The sequence below is a fragment of the Pinus tabuliformis genome, chromosome Q, assembly GCF_031772625.1.
Source record: "Pinus tabuliformis cultivar Carrire ecotype Pingquan chromosome Q, CPIR1, whole genome shotgun sequence".
Taxonomy (NCBI): domain Eukaryota; kingdom Viridiplantae; phylum Streptophyta; class Pinopsida; order Pinales; family Pinaceae; genus Pinus; species Pinus tabuliformis.
The window spans coordinates 375298369-375319886 of record NC_142296.1 but is presented as its reverse complement, the minus strand read 5'-3'; the positions used below and the strand labels follow the sequence as shown (position 1 = coordinate 375319886).

The following is a 21518-nucleotide window of genomic DNA, read 5'->3' as shown; positions in this document are numbered from 1 at the left end:
ATTGTTAGGAGGTTCCACAACCATGACCTGGTCACCTCATGCATAACTACGCATGGCCTCTAGAGAAGCATATTGAGACCCACAATTAAAGTGTTGAGGGCCATGGGACTCTAAGCAACAATAGAGCATCACACACACCCTTGGGCACCTCTGGCACCTAGAGAATTTTGACACTTTTCCCTACATTTGATGACATTTTGGGATGATCCACTTGGACACAACATGCTTTTAGCCGACCTTAGCACTTTGTGAGGGATGGTAGCTAATCCTGTGCCCAAATGAGGATGGTCTCACCCTTTGAGACATGGGAGGGCTAGCACCACCTTGGAAACCCTCAATGTTGGAGCAAAGATTGACATTATGACCATTTGGAGACCCATGAGACCACCTTTGGTGCCTCAAGTTGGATTTTAGGGTCCAAAGAGAAGTATTGACAAAGACTTGAGGGCCAACCCTCAGGGGATGATTTTTAGAGGCTTCTACACCTTGCTTGACCCTTAAAAGCCTCAACACATGCCACATAGAGCTCAATGCATGGATGGCTTCAACATTTTAGGCCCTACGGCTCACATGTGTGGGAAAATTATGTGATTTTTGATCTATGCTAGTGGGTTGACTTGTAACCCAATGTGTCATTGTGACTTTACTTGTTTTTGTTGATTTTTAATTGCACTATAGATTTTTATAGTGCAATTGAAAATCAACAGTTTTCCTAGTGGCTTTTAGGCTAATTAGACATTATGCCTTCTCATATAAAAAGAGGAGAGGATCATTCATAAAGCCATCATCACTTAGACTTGTGACTTCAACCTCTTGTTCTAATGGGAAAGATGTGATCTATGGAGCGAAGTTTGCCTTGAGCATTTGTTCTTGTCTTTGGAGAAGTCACTTTGGATCAATAATTGGATTGTTTCATGCATATTGTCTCTAATATGCTCTAGTATGATATGTGAATGGAAATCCCCTTGGTGATCGCATGTTAGCTTTCCCAAGTGATCTTTGATCCCCCACAAAGGTGATAGTTAGGGTTTTGATGCTAGAGCATCAAAATATCCTTACTCTTTTGCAAGATCAAATCAATTGTAAGAATCCATAGATTCTATTGACCTTAGGGCTTAGGCCCTGACCTTCCTTGTTGGTGATCAATTCAACTTTTTATCCATAAATTTTCTCTATTGTGACCTAATTCAACCCCTTCAAGGCCAAGAGGCCAAGCTAGGGCTTGGTGTGAATTCCTAGGGAAGAGGATTTTTTGGTGTTGAAAAGTCTAAACATCAAGAGGATAGTGGTTTCCACAAAATCACTCCTTTTGGTGGGCATTGAGTTTAATTTCATCCATAATTTCTTTAACCTAGTTGATTGCGCTAGGGTAAACCCTAGTTTGGTTTTAGGTTCAACTTGGGGGCTTTTTGAGAGTTACATGTGCTTTGTCCTTGTTGAAATACATTATGGGAAACCCTTTCGTCTTACCTTGACCTCTATCCATCACAACTATCAACCTATCAATCAAGTCCTAGGTCTTGTGTTGTGCAAAATTGTTCTCTCTAAGGAAAGCAAATTGCCTTCATTCATTGATTGGAGCCTTGTACCTAAGAAAAATCTTTCTCTTAGAAGCCTCTTAGTCATCCTAATACCCTTATTCTTAAAATATCCATGATAGGTGACTTTATACAGATATTCCTCCCATTGGTGAAATTCCATAAAAAGCAGGGGGTTTTTGTTGTGGCGATAGTGGGCCATTACCCCATTGTTGTCACTTGGTCTAGTTATAGCCTTGTAGGGTACCCCAATCCAAGGTTTGTTAGATTTTGCGGCAATAAGGCCATATTCACTTTTTGGTAAAAAGTGAATAAAAAAAAAGAACAAAAAAGGGGTGACAAGGTGATTAACATGCTAGCTGCCACAACAGTTGGCACCCGCCAGGGCCACTTGACCAGTGGCACTGCAACAGACCACAAACTGGATTTGTCAGACGACAGAGGTAGGGGGCAACCACTGCAGCTTTGGATGAGAGGAAAAGTGTGGTCGCCAGGGCCACTTGACCGATAGCACTGCAACAGAGCACAGGCTGGATCTGTCAGATAAAGGTAGGGGGAAACCACCATAGCTTTGGATGAGAGGAAAAGTGGGCTGGTGATCATACAAATTGTTGCTGAGAAAACCAGAGTCATGAAGAGTAGAGCTTGATCAACGATAAAGCTACTTGGAGACCAACTACAATTGGGTCAGCCACACCACTGGAGAAGGCGTTGCACACGGGGAAGATTCTGGGAGATCGCTAGAGTTGATGCAACAAGGAAGCCACCAATTGGCACAACAAATCACAGGCCTCCCTCACAGAAGTAGTTGGCTAACAGTTCGACAACACGAAGGTAGCTAGGCAGAGACTTGGTGGTTGAGCTGTGACGATAGGGCTCGAGGAGTAAAATAGATAGGCTGTAGACGTGCTGTGGAAGACCTGACAAGCCAACTATTAGAGAAATTTTGAGGTAAATAATGGGCCTTAAAACAAAAATATACAACAAAAATCAACTTTATAAGAACTAATAGGATTCAAGATGATGATGTCAACCATGTGGGATGATTCATCATTTTTGGAGTAAAAAAGTAAAAGGATTAAAAAAAAAAAAACTATTTTTTCAACTCGTAGTTTCAACTTATCTCCCCAAGGTTTTACTCAAATTTCGAGCAGGAGCACTCGTTGGATGCAGAATTTAATTCTTCATCCAAGGAGTACCCATGTTGCATACTTTTGATGGACCTTGCTACAAAAAAGATGAGGTAACCACGTTTTTTTCATGTATTTCTCATTTTTTGTGTAGCAAGGCCCATTGAAAGTATGCAACATGGGTACTCCTTGGATGAGGAATTGAATTCCGCATCCATTGAGTGCTCTCGCTCGAAATTTGAGTAAAACTGTAGGGAGATAAATTGAAAATATGAGTTGAAGAAGTGGTTATTTCTTTTTTTTTTCCCTCTAAATTTTGATGATGCATTCTAATCTTATTTTGTTATTTCCATTGTTATTTTATAATGTTCCTTAAGAGGCCCATTTTAGTCATCAAAATTTCTCTAATGAAGTTGTGAGCCAATAATACACAGGGTAGTGGTCAGGTTGGAGTCGGGGTCTGCAGGCATGGTGATAGATCTGACAAAGTGCAAGTGCATGTGAAGTAACACATAGAACAATTGTTGTTACAATTTGGTGACAATGGGTCACAAAGAACGATGCTGGATTGCAACCAACAATGATTGGTTGTCATCACCTCTTTGAGAGAGAGGGAGACCATACCAATCAAAAGCGCATTTGGGTGCCGAAAGGAACAAACAAAAATTCTTTGTAAATTCTTCAACGAGATTTGGCAAAATTCTCATAAGAAGAGTCGAATTGATAAACCATATTAAAGCTTCAACATCATAACCAACATTGTCAACATAGTAAGGCATTAACTAACAAGCTCTATTTTTATTAGAGCATAATGCTTGGAGGCTTTACATTAGACACCACACTACCTCGTAAGGTACATACCCCATTTGAATGTTCGCTAGGTATGTCCTTTTAAGACTATTCTTATCTTGGATTCCCAATCCCCAAAGAATATTGGTCCTCTTCGACCACTCTTATCTTGGATGCCTATCCAATGCTCAAAGATTGTTGGTCCAATTCCTATCTTGGATTCTTTATCACCAAGGAATATCAATCATAGAACTGTATTCAATCCTCCATTCTCCCTCCAAGTGCCTTCACTAAGACTTACGTGTGCTAGTCTTGGTCTATTGCATGACACATGGATAATATGATGTCTAACATCACTCCCTCTTAACCAAAGAGGAGATCCTCATTCCCTCCTGATTAGGGAGTTGATCTGTGCTCCTTCGCAAACATTTAAGGATACCTCTCACTCCCAATCAAACATAGAGGAGATTCCTTAATTCCTTTCAATTTGGGAAGTCATAACCAAAAGCTCTTTAGCTTGTCTTCTTCAGTACATCAATTACTAGTTCTTCATAGAGATCTTCAAGTAGTAGTTACATGACTCCTCCCCCCTTTGCATCTCATTATATTTATCTTTGATCTTTCTAGATATAATGGAGCCAAACTGTGACAAGGTCAGGCTATCAAACTTTCATTTCACTTTCCTCTAGTCATCATCAACAAAGGCATTATATTTAGCCTATCAAAGTAGAGCTAATTACAACTCCCTCTAAACATGAAAGTGATCTACATTGTTATTGAAACACAATTATAAGGTTATCTTATTGTACTGCTACCTTTAGATTCCCAAGATGATGATGTAAACATTTTGACCACATAATCCTTCAAGTGTTACCAAAACCATTCACTCAATCCATATGTTCTTTGAATTGAGTTTAAGACCAACAATTAAACTTGCCTCAATTGCCATTATGCACTTTGCACCATTATTTAAGGGGGCAAAACTATGTACCAGCCAGATAACCAATATCAAAATATCAATAACATAGTTACCTCATCGTGATGGCCTTTCATCAAAATATAAAATTTTTCTTATCTGTATCGTTTGAGATCAACATCTTTCCTCACGAGTTGTCTTCATATTGTACAAAAGTTCTTCTCCATGCTTTCGATTTTAATCGAAGTGCCCATGGAGCAAGTTGCAATATTTTCCTTGGAGTTGTCATTATTAACTCTCTTTCTTCAGGAGACCATACTTGATGTTGATCAATATCATCATGTTTATGCCATGCTATCTTGCAGGAGAGTCTTGATCTTTAGTCATTCCAAAGCATGCAAAAATTCTTCTTCAAGCATCAAGTAATCACATGGAAGACTTACCGAGCACATTTTTATAACCAACTCTTTCTGCAAGATTCTTGTAGATATGAACCCTACCTTAGAGGAAACTTACTCAGAAATATGCATACCATTGCTTCCATACAACCATCTAGCCATCCTTTCTTTGAATGAGTTTGTTTCCATCTTATCGAAGATAAACTTTCCTTCCTTAAGAGTAGAAAGACTTCAATTCTGCCTTTCAAACTGTCATTCGACCATCTACATGCCTTCATCCTTCAAGACTATTGTTTCCATACTAGATGGAATACATACTAGTCATGTCATAATGCTTCTTCCAAGAACCTTCCTAAATGATGGTTCTTATTAGAGGATCTTGATGATCCTTCTTTGCAAGATGACTACCTCTAACATTATGTTAGAAAATGCTTGGATGAACTATAATGTGTAATATGGTCCTAATCTTCCCATTATTGTAAGCTAGATGATTCCTTCCAAAGCAATTTGATCATGTAGACTCTAATTCTTCTACTATCATATGCTTCTTTCTATGATGCCATGCTTTACAAAAACCAAGACTCTTCTAGAGAATGCAACAATGCATGCTACTCTACTTTCTACTTTCTAATAAAAGAAAGACAAATTGCAAATGAACCTGATAGAGGTTTTATTCTTTCAATAGTAAAGATCCTTGGGATCTTCTCCTTTCAGCTTCTTCTTAGGTTCTCCCTTTTCTTCAATTATGTGAGCTTCACTCCTTTCCTTTCTTTTGTTGTTTTTCTTGTTTGGACAATCCCTCTTAAAATGTCCATACTCATTGCATCCAAAGCATTATATCTTGGACATATCTTGTTTTCCTTTGGAATTTCCAAACTTCCCTTTCTTCTTCTTCTTGGATTTTACAACAAAGGCTTGAGACTTCTCATTTGATTCGGTGTCATCCTTTGCCTTCAATCTTGTTTCTTCCAAGACACATTGAGCCCATAGTTCATCAAAAGGAGTAGTATCCTTTCTTGAGTAGACACTGGTTGTAGAACTGCTCCATTTCGGTAGCAAGGCATTTAGTACACAAGTGGTCATGTTCGAGTTAGAGATGACTTCCCCAAGCCCTTGCAGTTGGTCCCTTAGTTGTTTGATCTTCATGAGATATGTGGCCATACCTTCATTCTTTGATATCATTGTTCTTTATAGTTGTTTCCTTAAGGATATTTTCTGGCTTGATGTACTTATAGAGTATAATTTCACCAATTTATCATACATAGCTTTAGATGTACTCCAATCAGCAACAAAGGGAATGAGTTGATCTTTTATAGATTCAATAATAATCCTTTTGTGCCCTCACTTCTCCCTTCTTGTACTTTGCTAATTCTCGAGTCTTTTCCTTGTTTGGTACAATAACTTCACCAAGAATATATTGCACGACTTTATTTTTTAAGCACTAAATCAATTCTCTTCTTCCATGCTAGGAAGTTTGTTGATCCAACTAGCTTGTTTCTTTCCTTGCAAAATGTAGCCATTTGATCTATAAATTGATACATAGAAGACAATATGATACTAACTTGTCAACCAAGTGTCTTTCTTTTTGATGCCTTGAACTATCTTGATGCTTTCAAGATCGTCAAAGAGATTCCAAAGATGTCTTTCAACAAAGAGTCTTGAAGAGAGATAATATCCTTCCTTCAATGAGAGCTTGATCCTTCTTAAGATGATGAGGTCTTCAATGAAAAATTGATGTAATAATCTTCCTTCTAAGTCAATTGGTCTTCTTCTTCTTTCCTTGTGTCCTTATGCAAATGATTCCCCTTGACAAGCAATCCCCTCGTATGTCAACAAGTTGATCTTCAAGCTGCCTTCTCTTTCTTTACCTTAGCTCTGATACCATGTTGGAGAATCTAGTGGGGCAGCTATTTAAATGATTCTCCTTAACCTTAATAATTGCTTGTGAACTTAAGTTGTCTTTTTATTGTTCTTTATTAGATCCTTTCATCAAACAATTATCAAGAGCATAAACAATAAAGACAATAAACACAATAAACACAAGAAGTAGGCTCCAAGCTAGGGCAAAACCCCTTCAAGGGGAAAATCCAAAAGGAATCTCTTCTCTTCTTATATAATCTGATCAAATGAGAAAATCAAGACCCAACGACCAAAGTCAAACCTTCCTCTTGTCGAAAAGTGTAACTAGGTTCGGTCTTCATAATGACATGTAATTATGATTTTATGTAATAAGATGTAAAGGAAAAAAATAAAATTATTGTATTGCTTGCTTCATGAGTTTCATAAGCGAGAGATCTTATTTTTGAATCAAGAATCCCATTGAGAGTCTTTTGGATTTACTTGTCATCTAGTCATAAAATGTTAGAGTCATTGTCATGGAATGAAGTCATGTTACACTTTGTAAAAGGTCAAATTTGTCTATGTAAAGTATCCTCCAAGACCTTGTCACTTATCCTCTTCAAGTCGGCCTACAACGATGGAAGAACATTCTAGAAGAAGTTTGCCTAACCTCTAGGGATCATGTTGGCCTAAAGGACATGTGTGGAGGTGTACATATAGCCACACTCGGCCTCACTTAGAGGCAAGTAAATCAACTTGCATTCGATCAAGTAACTTGACTTTCATTTTAGTGAAGAAGTGCGAAGAAGAAGGGCTACAAAGAGAAGAGCGAAGAAAGGATAAGAAGAGTATCTTTTGGGTATAGCAAAGGAGACTATCTTTTGGGTATAGTGAAGGAGAGTGTCTTCTTGGTATAGCAAAGGAGACTATATTCTGGGTATAGCCAAGGATACTATCTTCTACGTCTAGTGAAGAAGTCTATCTTCTGGGTATAACGAAGAAGACTGTCTTCTGGGGACAATGAAGTAGAGTTACTTCTGTGAAATGCGAGGAAAGGATTCTTCTCGAGTCAACAAAGAAAGGGTGCTTCTAGGATACTTGTTCTGGGTGACTGAGCTAGAGACTAGAGGCCGAGATTCTCTAGGAGAAGTCGAGAAGAAGCAGTGTGAAGACTATAGACTGAGATTCTCTAGGAGAAGCCAAGAAGAAGCAGTGCAAAGAATAGAGACCGAGTTTCTCTAGAAGGAGCCGAGGAGAGTAGTTTAAGGTCAAGAAGAAAGTTGAGAAAGGGAAGAGGCAAAGCATCAAGGTTAGTGACAAGGTTCTTGGGAGGATACTAGAGTCAAGGGTCTTTGTCATGGTCTTGGTACTCATCAATTAAAGATCTAGAAGACGAATTTTGATCAAGTTTTCCTCTCAAGAGGTGAAAGGTTTTGGCCTTGGCTGACAAGCCTACATACTGTGTCAATTGTCTTTTATTGTGTATATTGGTAATTGTCCTGATGAAAAGAACACAATAATAACATAACGAAGAAAAGACTATAAGCTAAGAAGAAAAAGTATATCACAAGCAATTATCAAGTACAGAAATCTTTTAACTATTCATGCCATAGATTTCTCAACATGGTATTAGAGCTTAGGTGCTGAAAACAGAAAGGGGCATTCAAGAAAGTAGACACACGAGAATCAAGCTTCAAAGAAGGATCGTAGCAAATCCAAGGGCTACCAAGGGCAAGATCTTCAAAACCCTAGATTGAAGAAATCGACGCCAACACGAGTCTTGAAATTAGCTTTAAGAAGGAAGCATGAAGAAAGACCAAAACCCTAGAAGCACTTCAGAGATCATCGCTCATACATCACCAAAGAAGTGGAAGCTCTTCAAATCTAAGGAAGGTTAGATCGAAAGGCAATCTTCTCTCTATTGAAGCAAGGATCTCGTTTGAAAGGGATCATCTGAAGCAACAAGTTCGTCATTAAGTTGAAGATTCTATCTTCACAAGTAAGTACCTTTTATTATAATCTAAGCTAGTAAAAATGACTTCATGTTTCAAGGAGAACCAAACGCTGTTTGGGATATCAAACTTCCTTGTATGAAAAAGAAGGATAAACATAATCCTCGAAGTAAATGAAGTCGTTGATCATGTCCATGGAAAGGTCTCCAAGCCATCCGAAGAACAAGCATTATCTGAATACATGGATTGGGATCTCAAGCCCAAAAGATTCTTAAGGAGTCTATCAAAGATCCTCTCATCTCCTATGTAGATGAGCTGGAGACATCTAAAGAAATATATGATAAGCCGTGAGAACTTTTCTCTAAAAGCACGATAGAAAAGATCATATCACTTAGATTTGATCTATATAAATTGAATGTGTCAAAGGATGAAGGGATATTGTCATGTCTCTCAAAGACATCTCAAGTAAAAGGTGAGTTGCAAGATGTAGGAGAAACTTTATCTGATAACGAGATAATCTTCGTTATTCTAAATGCATTGATTGATGAACAAGGTAACCTCATATGTACTAGGGAAGAGGAAGCTATCCCATTCATCAAATTATGGTCTCTCTGCACGGTAGAGGAAGACAGGTTGAAGAACGAAAGTAACAAAAGCTCAGATAGAAGGGATCAATCAGTGATAAGAAGAAAAGGGAAATTAGGAAAGTTTGATCTTCCAAAGAAAATGAAGAAGAACATGGCCAAGGAAAGATGCTATGGTTGTTAGAAATTTGGGCACTATAGAAGAGATTGTCTCATATGCAAGAGGGACAGGGAAGAAGCCCATATTACTGAGGAAGTGAAAGAACCTGAGACAAAGAAGTTTAAGAAGGAAGAAGCAAAAATATCTCTACTATGATTGAGGTGATCTTCTTCATTGGAAGGTACTTTTCAATTGTAACTCATAGATAGGAAGTAGGGTAAATAAGATAGGATGCATCTGATTAAATAATAACATCATTAGAAGTAAGAGCTCGTGATATGGGAAGCAGAAGGAATGTGTGGAATAAATTCTATTGATTATAGGGCTCTTGGAAACCTCATTGATACTTATAGAAAGAAGTAGAGGTCATCATCGACTGAAATCATCATACTATAGTCAATAAGGAAACATCTGCCAGGTGAGGATATGAAAGTTCCTCAAGTTTCTCTAATGGAATCCTTATCAAAGGATTCACCGAATTAAAAGGGAAACAAGAGTTTCATCAGGAATTCCAACTCGTGTGATTCAAGGGATGATGGTATGATGACATAGTAAGAAAGTAGGTCTAAAGGATAAAGTTCGTTCATTCAAATGAAGCTACTACGAGAATTCTAGATGACCAAAAGGAAAGATGAGGTATGTATGCTTACATAGGATATTATGAAAGTCATGTCATATGGTTGCAGATAATATGGTTCACTATTTCCATCTTGGGAAACATGATCAAAGAAGAAGGGATTTCCTCCTCCGAAAGATTGCAACAAAGCATAAGTCACATTAGATAAAATCAACATAACATGTTCTCATATGAATCATGAGGAAGCTGACTACAATTGAGGAACTCTGATTAGAAGCTCCTATGAATAAAGTGTGAATGAAAAAGGAAGAGATCATAAAATATGCAACAAAGGTGGAAGGCATTAAACATCCGAAGTCCAAGAATATTTGACTAGAATATCTCCCGAAAAGATATGAAGACTCTTATGGAAGTCAGAAAAAGATAGAGACCCTTGACAATGGATATCTGTGGGAGATGTGTCAATTTGCGTACATGATGTTGATACCTACAGGAAGATGTCATGATGAAAGACCATCACAAAGGTGATGCTTGATTTAAGTGTTCAATTATTTTTGAACTAATATCTGGTTGGGCTTATGTAGGGTTGCCAAAGGGAAGATCTGTGGATGACTTCCAAGAGGGCCATATTGAAGGATGTAAGATCCTTCTAGAAAATATGGCATGAAAGCAGAATAACATGAAGCAAAGCCAGATGGAAATATGATGGATCACTTTCTGATAAAATAAATACATGAATAACCCATGGATGAAAGTGATGGATGGTTTGTGCCCTATGAAGAAGTCCCTGAAAATGAAGACTCCATTATAAAAGAAATTGGTGACATCGAAGAAGAGAGGAGTTCTTCAAGCAGCTAATTGTTCCACATGAGGAGCTGTTGTGGGTCCCTAGTTAAGAGGGAGCAATAAAAAGAAGTTTCTTACTTCCTTAGCCAAGAGGGAGATTAGGTACATTCCTTTTGTAGGAATGAGTACATTCCTTATTGGAATATGACCTCCCTATTTGAGAGGGAGAGATAGACATGACATTCTAGTCTTCACCTGGGAAGACAGAATGGAGGGTTGGGTAATCATTTGGCATTCGATACTCTTTGAGGATGAGATAGGGCATCCAACAGAAAGAGTAGTCATGGAGGACCGATATTCTTTTAGGGCTGGGGAGTCCAAGATAAGAATAGTCCTCATGGAACATACCTTGTGTACTCGGGTAGGGTATGCCCCGAGAGATACAATGATGAGAGTGTCTATAAATCATTGGTCTCGCCAACATTGAGTTCAGATCTTGTGGAGATAAGGAGCTGTTAGTCAAGGCCTTGCTATGTAACAATGCTGGTTGATATGATGCTATACAAATGAGTTACCAATCCAAATTCTTCTTATGAGAAAATCTTCAAATTGAGAAAGTCCAAGTACCATTATGAGTACCTCCCTAGTTAAGAGGGAGTGTTGAAAAGTGTAACTAGGTCCGATCTTCATAATGACATGTAATTATGATTTTATGTAATAAGATGTAAAGAAGAAAAATAAAATTATTGTATTGATGCTTCATGGGTTTCATGAGCAAGAGGTTTTATTTTTGAGTCAAGAGTCCCATTGAGAGTCTTTAGGATTTATTTGTCATCTAGTTATAAAATGTTAGAGTCATTGTTATGTAATGAAGTCATGTTACACTTTGTAAAAGGTCAAATTTGTTTATGTAAAGTATCATCCAAGACCTTATCACTTATCCTCTTCAAGTCGGTCTACAATGATGGAAGAACATGCTAGAAGAAGTTGGCCTAACCTCTAGGGATCATGTCAGCCTAAAGGATATGTGTGGAGGTGTATATATAGCCACACTCGGTCTCACTTAGAGGCAAGTAACTCAACTTGCATTCAATCAAGGAACTCGACTTTCATTTTAGTGAAGAAATGCGAAGAAAAAGGGCTACAAAGAGAAGAGCGAAGAAAAGATAAGAAGAGTATCTTCTGGGTATAGCGAAGGAGACTATCTTTTGGGTATAGCGAAGGAGGCTATCTTCTGGGTATAGCAAAGGAGACTATCCTCTGGGCATAGTGAAGGAGTCTATCTTCTGGGTATAGCGAAGAAGACTATCTTCTGGGGACAACGTTGTAGAGTTACGTCTGGGAATTGCAAAGAAAGGATTCTTCTGGAGTCAACAAAGAAAGGGCTCTTATGGGATACTTGTTCTGGGTGACTGAGCTAGAGATTAGAGACCGAGATTCTCTAGGAGAAGTCAAGAAGCAGTGTGAAGACTAGAAATTGAGATTCTCTAGAAGAGGCCGAGAAGAAGCCGTGTAAAGAATAAAGACCGAGTTTCTCTAGGAGCCAAGGAGAGGAGTCCGAGATCAAGAAGAATGTCGAGAAAGAGGTAGAGCATCAAGGTTAGTGACAAGGTTCTTGGGAGGATACTAGATTCAAGGGTCTTTGTCATGGTCTTGGTATTCATCAACTGAAGATCTAGAAGACGAATTTTGATCGGGTTTTTCTCTCAAGAGGTGAGAGGTTTTGGTCATGGCTGACAAGCCTACATAATGTGCCACTTGTATTTTATTGTGCATATTGGTAATTGTATTAATGAAAAGAACACAATGATAACATAACGAAGAAAAGACTAAGCTAAGAAGTAAAAATATATCACAAGCAATTATCAAGCAGAAAATTCTTTTAACTATTCATGCCCTAGATTTCTCAACACCTCCAAGCACCAAGTCTGTTGAAAAGTGTAACTAGTTTCAGTATTCATAATGATATGTGTACTTGTGATTTTATGTAATTGATGAAAAGAAGAAAAATAAAATTATTATTGTAATGCTTGTCTCATGGGTTTCATGAGCAAAGCAATTTTATTTTAGTAATGGCTCTGATTGTGAGCCTTTAGGTTTTGTCATCTAGTCATAAAAGTCAAATTGAGTCAATGTCATGTATGAAGTGCCCTTCTTGGGCATGTTACATTTTGTATGAGTCATTAGATAAGTATAAATAGCCCTCCAAGACAAGCATAAGCATCACCCTTCAAGTCGGCTTCAAAAGGAATAATATTATCTCTCCAAATGACATGTCGGCCTAGCTGGATGACAAGTCGGCTTATTCTGAGGCTGCAACAACTATAAATAGGGCAACACGTCCACATTTCAGAGTAGAATTTTGGTGCAACAGAGATCTTAAACAGAAATGTGAAAAAGGTAAAAGAAGAAGCCTCCCAACTAGCGAAGTAAGAAGGAAGAGTGAAGTTCTTAGGGCTATTTTTGGGTCTTTTTTAAGGGCTGTAAACCCTCATACGTGCATGGAAGAAAGAGGTCTGTTGCAGCAGTGGAAGTCGAGGAGAATTGTAGTCCTCCTAGGGAGCCGAAGTGGAAGAAGGGCTAGTCAAAAGAGAAGTCGAGACAAGCCAAGAGGACACTCTATCCTAAGCAAGGGTATCAAGGACATTTCTCTAAAAGAATGTTCTGAATTAAGGTTAAGGATTGCAGATTTAATTCAAGAAGGTCGAAGGTCTGAAGCAAAAGGAAGTCGAGGTTGAAGAAGCTGAGAAGGAGGAAGGAGAAGAAGGTTGACTATCGTTGTTTAAGGATCTCATCAAAAGAGCTTGCATCTTGGTCTTGGAGTGGCAAATAAGTCAAGGGTCTTGGTCTTGGTATTTGTCAATTGGAATCTCTATAAGAAGAAGAATTTGTTCGGGTTTTCCTCTCAAGTGGGAGAGGTTTTGTCCTTGGTTGATAGCCTATATTCTGTGTCTCTTGTCTCTTTATGGTTTATGCATTGGCAGTTGTTTGATGAAGAAGAACACTACTAACCTAAGTAAAAGAAGATCCTAATCTAAAGAAGTAAAAAACATTGACAAGTATTTCTTAATAGAAGATAAATCACTTAATTTCTATGCCCTAGATTTCTCAACAAAGTCAGCCCTTCAAAAGATCTTCAAGACAAGACAAGGTCAACGAAAGTCAATGAAGAACAACTCCTTTAAGGTCTGCTCCAAACAAGGTTTTGACCCTCACTATAGGTATGCAACTTTGGCTTGCAACTTTTGGCCCTGTAACAATTGCAGAAACCCTAGATTCTTCACAACAATTGCAAAAACCTTAGATTTTTCACATGTGTGGGCAGAAATAGGTAGAAATCAAATCTCCTTCACTTGTTCTTCCTTCTTGTCTTCTAGCTTTTCACTTTTCTTATCTCCATTTTCTTGCTTGAGATCGAATTGCAAAATTTTGCCAAAATGAGTCAAACTCATCTCCTTTATATACCCTTCACATGTGATCGAACAAGCCTCTCCTAGGCCGACTTGTCACTGACAGGGCCGACTTGTGCGTGGAGGTCATTTAGACTTTCTAGACTTAAAAATATATTCTTTTACATGTTACTACTTGCCCAAATGGGTCTTATATGAATAATGTTGACTCTCTTGACTCATGACAATTATTCTTATGACGTGAGAAACCCTAGAAGTATGAATAACATGCTTAGCCTTGTTGACCAATGAAAAGAAGCATGAAACTAATGCTTGAAAATAATATTTTTCTTTTTCTTTTTTTTTTGCTTGTTACATAAGATATATATAATGACATGGGTGTAATGACAATTATGAAGACCAAAACTAGCTATATTTTCCAATAGAACTTAGGTGGAGTTTGCTCTCAGGCTTGATGATTGAGAAGAAGTGTTTTGGTGTAGCATTCCAGAATGAAAAGACATCGATCAAACTCAGGGGATCTAGCTTAGGTAGTGGCCACGTCGTTGGTGTTAGAGAGCAACATCTATAAGCTAAAGGGTTAGCTTAAAGCAAAGCATTGACAAAGAACTGGGAGTTGGTAGCTCTGAAGGTTGAGGAGTTGAGAAGGATTCAACCTTTAGGCTTAGGAGGGGAGGAGCAGTGAACAAATTCTGTGATGAATATAATATACAAATAATATAAATAATAATAATCATAATAATAATAAAGTAAATAATAATTAATTACTAAAGAGGCATGTCTTAAAGGGCATGACCATTCATGAAGGGGCACCTCGATAGGTATATGTGGGCCCTCATTTGTAATCATATATCTATGATGCATGAAACTTGTAGAAACCTAGTGTTTCAGGCTGTACTCGTACCCAAAACTCCGAAACTCAGCCAAAACTCGGTAGAAACTCAACCATCATGTAATCATCTATTAGAATTAATATAGACTTGGTTTTCCTTCTAAATTGTATCTATGAGTCTTATTACCTTTTCTCTTGCAATATAATGTATTATTCACTTTACAACACTCCATCGCTGCTGCCTATTGCCATTCACACAATGACCTTACTACGACCACCATCACCAACCCTATCGCCGTCAGCGGTACGTAGCCCCACTATTGCCACGATGACAAACAATTGTCTATGTAGGAAATTGTCTACGGTTGCATATACAGACAATTAACCATCGAAACCCGCACACAACCCGTGATGCCAATTCTTTTTTCTATTTTTCGCAGAGTTGAGTTTCAATCTCTACGGAAGCCATATACGAAAGATATATCTGCAGTTGTTGTGTGGGGCATACATAAATATTTAAAGATATAAGGTGAAGTTGAATTTGGCAAAGCATTGTATCTGTCAGGAATAACAGAACAACCATTGACACAATGTTTAACTAATTCGACATGTGGGCAGATTAAAACAAATGAATGGACCCCCTCTCAATAGTCGTCACTGTCGGAGTCCCACCCGCCGCGCACAACCATTGCCTTTGGGCCTTGCTAACCCATTTGCACACTGCAATTGTCGTCGCCTCTCCCACTATCAGTCTCGTACACAACCACCACCATCCACATTTGCAGTTGCCATCACCCTTGTTGCATTCCGAACAAGCCGCTACCCTTCGGATTTGCAGTTGTCATCACCCTTGCCCTAGTTCCTCCCGCGCCTTGCTAGTTACAAAACCAATGTCGTTGTCGTTTCTCGTTATGGATTGCTGACCATACAACCATTGATTTGATGTACGTCATCTACACCATGTCCATTTCACCATTCGGGACCATGTAATCAACAACTAGATCGTATCATCTATATCAATAATCGTGTCATATCGTGAGGAAGTCATGTTGGTACAAAAACATCATTTAATTAAAGACATTTGGGACATATTTTAATTAAGCACATCCAATTCTACAAAAGGTCTCAAAAAAATTTAAAATAAATACGTAAATTAATAAATAGAAAAGTAAAATTCTATATATATAGTTATATATATATTTTCAAATGAATATTTAAGAAATTTAAGTCAAAAACAAAAACGAAGGAAAGGAAAATATTATCTTAGAGAGGGCTACTTTTAAGTCAATTAAAAAATAAATAGAAAACACTCGCTTCAAGTTAAGGAGAAAAGAGGAAAAACACCAAGTACAAGATGCGATATTGAAGTTATATCTTATAAAGTAAAGTAAGCAAATATCAAGTTACATATTGGAGAGGTAGGTCTCTCATTTGAAGAATATAAACTCTGTGGTTGGACTATCATTTGATGAAATTACTGATGAATACAAAATGGAGTCAATTATTGAAGAAAAAATACATATAACAATCCGAAAACGAAGAAAAGAAGATTTTCCTATAACGATATTTCAATCACAGATCACAGATTGTTTGCATTAAAAGGGAGTATCCAAGAGAAAGAGACTAATATCATTATCAACACAAGTGACAAGGAAAATTGCATCAATATTAATTTGGCGAATCAACTATTAATTTTAGAGCCAAATTTATGTGAAGGAAAATATATTTTTTGGTGAGAAAGAGTATGAAATTAATTTTTATAAGTGACAGTTGATCATTATGACTGCATGTCTTGATTCAATATCATAACTATGCTTAACAAAGAGATTGACATAATTCTCGGTCAACATTGGTTTAAAGAATTGGGTGCGTTCATGTTAAACATGGATAATTTTTTTTATGATGTTTCCTTGTAAGAAGAAGATGATCACATTCCAAGACATGGAAATGATGTCAGAATTGATAATGCCTTCATTAGAATACTTTAAGGATATTTCAAAATTGGTGCTTCAAGAGAATCAAAGAAGAATATCAAAGAAGTAGAAAGAACTTGAAGAATTAATCTCCAATAAAAATGAAGAAATTTCTCATTTAAAAGATCACAGTTAGAAACTACTTACGCAAAGTCAAGAAGTATAAAGCTACGAAGCAAAAATTACAACAATAAAATGAGGCCCCCAAGATGAAACTCTATGGAAGTTTATCAGAAACTAAAGAAAAAGGCATGAATACTGACCTAGTCAATATCACAACTCAAGAAGATGACAAACTGGTTGAAATAAAAGCATATTTTACCAGAAACTGAAGAAAAAGGCACAAATACTGACCTAGTCAATATTACAACTCAAGAAGTTGGCAAATTGGTTGAAATAAAAGCATATTCAGATGTTGTAGTTCAAATAATGCAAATTCCAAGTGCATATCCAACGTTTAACCTAGCGACTTTAGTACGCGAAGGAAATTGGATACTTAAAGTAATCCAAATAGACACAAACATGATAAGGGAAAATCAGATCACAAAACTTCTTATAGACACCCAAATCATAAAAGGAGAAATCTCAACCAATGTGCAAATCGCTTAGATCAAAGACAAGTGACTTATGATTAAGAATATCAATGCCACCAAAATTCAGTTTTATGATAAAAATTCATCTGAAATATCTAGTAACCAAAATCCCACAAAAGATTGATTCAAGATGGTTATATCGCTTCTCAGTTCGAAAGTTTGTTTATCACCTAGAGGGTCTTATCATCTTGTATCAACGAAGATGACAAATCAAAGAATTCTGAAAAGTGCAAGTAGATTAAAAGATAGAAACAAATGACACGCCTTATCAACAATAAGCTTTGAGAACAAGGCTTTTTTGAAGAGGAAGGCGATCTTATGAATATAATATATAAAAATAATATAAATAATAATGATCATAATAAAAATTAATTAAACAATAATTAGTTACTGAAGAGTTATGTCTTAAAGATTATGACTGTTAAGGAAAGGGAATTTGCCTAGGTATATAAATGAATCCTCATTTGTAATTATATATCATATCGCATCTCTTGTACATTCAATATTTTTATATAAATATATCACTGTCCTATAATGAATATTTATATATTTAAGATATTTTGACTATTCCGTTGTGTATACGAACCTTGTTCATTACAAATTCCTCCCAATCTGTCAAGGTCTCTTGGTACGAGATGACCTTATAGGATATTAAGGAGTAGGTGGCTTCTAGGAACTAGGTCAAGGACAATCAGATTTCAACGATGTTGTTAGACTAAAGGGTAGGGAAAGCTTTAAGTTTAAAGGGACTAGCCATAGCAGATGCAGGATCGAAGACAATTCGAAGTGTTAGAAGTATCTCTATCACTAAGAGGGAGTGTTGATGTTTGTAGCTCAAGCAATCACTTCTGCACATGCCTAAGTGTCTATGCGTGCAGAAGTCGCCCAAGATCTCCTTAGACACTTGCTCTGGTGTGAGCAAGTTGTTTTTATAACTTAAGTCTAAGTTAGACTTAGGAAAAACACACATTTATTATGTTGGCTTATTGAGCTAAAGTAAACTCAGGAAAAGTAAAGTAAATTACATTAGTGAATATGTTTTAATCTTAGCCCTTGATCTCAAGTGAGGCGAGATTAGAGGCGAGATCTAATCTCGCCTGGCAATCACTTTGGAGATTAGGGTTAGGGATTTAACTCAATGTAAAGTTATAAAAGCAAGGCTAAGGAGAGAGAGAATACACACAATATAACAACACAAGATTGATAGAGACTTCTCAGTGAGTGTGTTGGGTTCGAGGAAGGTCAACAAGGAGATTTGAATTAGCCAAGGAGGGTTGATCAACTGGATTAGATAAAGTGTTTCATGTAATTCCTTAGTTGGGCCATTATCCTAGCACAAGAGCTCAAGTAAGTTCAAAAGTTTAATGAAGAATTGTGATTGGGCAAAATCTGTGTCATTTATGTGATTGAGATTGGTACTGTTTGATTTCCGCTAAATTTTTGTATTAGGAAGCTAGATGTGCATCTTGTTGGAAAATTAGGAGACTTTGTGATTTAGATTGGATTTTCCCTTCTTTGACAACTCTATGTGAAATCTATTGGCTCTTTATTTGTTTAATTATGTTTTTCTTCATCAAACAATTATCAAAACGTAAATATGAAGATCACAAGAAACAAAGAGCACAACATATAGGCTTCGACCCCAAGGCAAAACCCCTCCAATGGGAAAACCCAAAAAATTTTCTTCTTAAAGAATCAAATCAAAATGAGATATCCAAGACCCATAACCAACCCTCTAGATGCCAAGTCAAATGTTCCTTTTTGCGCAACAAATTCACCATCAAGAGACCAACAATAGATCTTCAACAAGAGCTGTAATAAGGCAAAACTTCCATACACTTCACTTCAAGAGAAAAACATTCTTTTCCTCAAACTTCGACCCTCCTTGCTTTGCGAAATTTCAGATCAAATCCAGCAAAATTGTATATCCAAATGAGCTCCAACTTCTCTATATTTATACTTGTCCAGACGGGTGCGAATGGGCATGTCCTTTGGAGCAGGACCGACTTGGCATTTAGAGAGTTTTTGACCCAAAAATACATTTTTTCTTTTTTTCTTTTACAATAGGTCCAAATAGGACTTTGACTGTTTGACTCGAAAACCTAGAAGCATGAAAAACATGCTTGTCTAGAATAATAATAATAATAATATATATATATACAATTTTTTTTAATTGTACATAAAATACATAATAGTACAAATTATGAACACCAAAACTAGTTACATTTTCCAACACATTTAAATCAATAGATAATTTTTTCTACTAGGAATTTAAGTGTTGGGTGCTAGGTTTGCAGTAATCTTAGATGAGAACAATGATTACTTGGAGAGCATGTTCATTGAAAACCTTAGTGATGATGACAAGGATGAAACAACATTAGAAGACTTTCCTTGAGGAAAAAAGTGATGTTTTTGCTGTTTCATTTTTGGAAATGCCATTTGGCAATTTTGAATGTACTTGGTTACAAACTTGAGATCTATCAATGAGAATGATCAAGTTTAGTATTTTTGTAGTCATTGTCCAATGTTGAATGATTGATAAATGAAAAGTTGAGGTTGAATAATTTGAATGATAAATTTCAGCAATGTTTTTTATATAATTGTGTATACCCTTGATGTATCCCTGTATCTATTTCAAAATGTGTCGTACCAATACGTGCCCAACACGTTAGCTTCTATGTGATGATCAAAACTCTTTGATTCCAATCTTCTAAAGAGTGCATATATGGGAAGCACTTTGACAAATCTCTCTCTCCCCCCCTCCAGCCCCCTGTATTGCCGTAGTCATTGGGTTCTTTAACCTTTGCATTGGATGACATTCTCTATTCTCAGTCTGTATTCTATGGAAGTATATTATTGGAAGTTTAAATATATATATTGTGTAAATGTTTTCACCTGTTATTTGTTCCATGTGACTAATACAATACCTGTTTATATTTTATTTTTACAGGATTTAACAACATTTGTTTGTGTTTGCATTCCGGAATTCCTTTCCCTTTACGAGACAGAGAGATTGGTACAGGAGCTTGCAAAGTTTGAGATTGATACACATAATATAGTCATCAATCAAGTTATTCATAACGAAGAAGGTATGCCATTTATAATTCTAGTTTTAGTTTGTGCAAAAGAAATATCTTGTCCTCAATAATTTTAGGAGCAACTTCATGTATGTTGGAAAATCGATTTTGGCAGCAATTTAATTTAACTTTTCCTTACTTGATAGTTATTTGTGACATTATGTACTTCTTCATTATTATGCTTATGCTCTTATTATCCAATAAATGCCAAATCATGAAGATCATAATCATACAAAGATGAATACAAGATATAGGCTCGAAGCCAGGGTAAAACCCAAAAAAACCCTTCTTATAGAATCAATTCAAAGGAGATTTCCAAGACCCAAAAAATAGAGAAGCCAAGACCAGGCCTCCCACCAAAAACCAAGTCAAGTAGCCAATCTGCAAGACAAAGTCTCCAAGGGTAGTGAAACAAGATCTCTTCAAGATGAGAACTCTTCTATCCTTTTGAGTGTACCAAGACAACCCGCAACACTTATTGCATTTTCAGACTTGCGGTAACACTAGAAACCCTAGGGTACTTGCACATGTGACCAATAGAAGGCAAATTTCAGACTTCTGACTTGACTAGAGCTTCTTCCTTGCTTCATTGCCCTTCTCCTTGCTTTTCAAGGCCTTCACACCCTTCCTCCAACTTCAGATCGAATATAAGATGTGTATGCTTGAGAGTGTGTCAAATAGGTCGAAGTGCCTCCTTTTTAAACCTTTCAAGAGGCTCAAACAACCCTTTCTAGGCCGACTTCTTCTTGGCTGGCCGACTTGATCGTGAGAGCCTTCTAGGCACTTCTAAATTAAAAAATAATCTTACTTTTCTTGATACAAGTGCCCGAAAGGGTCTTTTACAATGTGAATATCCTAAAAGCATTCAATGGATACTTGACCTAATAACAAAGTGAATTGTGCATGAATCCCATGCTTTACAAAAATGTTTTTCGTTTGATCTTTACATCATTTTCTTTCTTAT

The 21518-nt window shown here is 36.9% G+C and overlaps 1 protein-coding gene across 1 annotated transcript in view; it reads left to right on the top strand.

The window, feature by feature from the left end:
* The window catches only part of LOC149219731 (P-loop containing nucleoside triphosphate hydrolases superfamily protein), a 107510-nt gene that overhangs the window by 74182 nt on the left and 11810 nt on the right, over positions 1-21518 (top strand). Inside the window, exon 5 of the mRNA XM_089384473.1 lies at positions 20428-20566. Within this exon, the coding sequence (XP_089240599.1) occupies positions 20428-20566 (139 nt within the window). The remainder of the gene's footprint in view (positions 1-20427; positions 20567-21518) is intronic.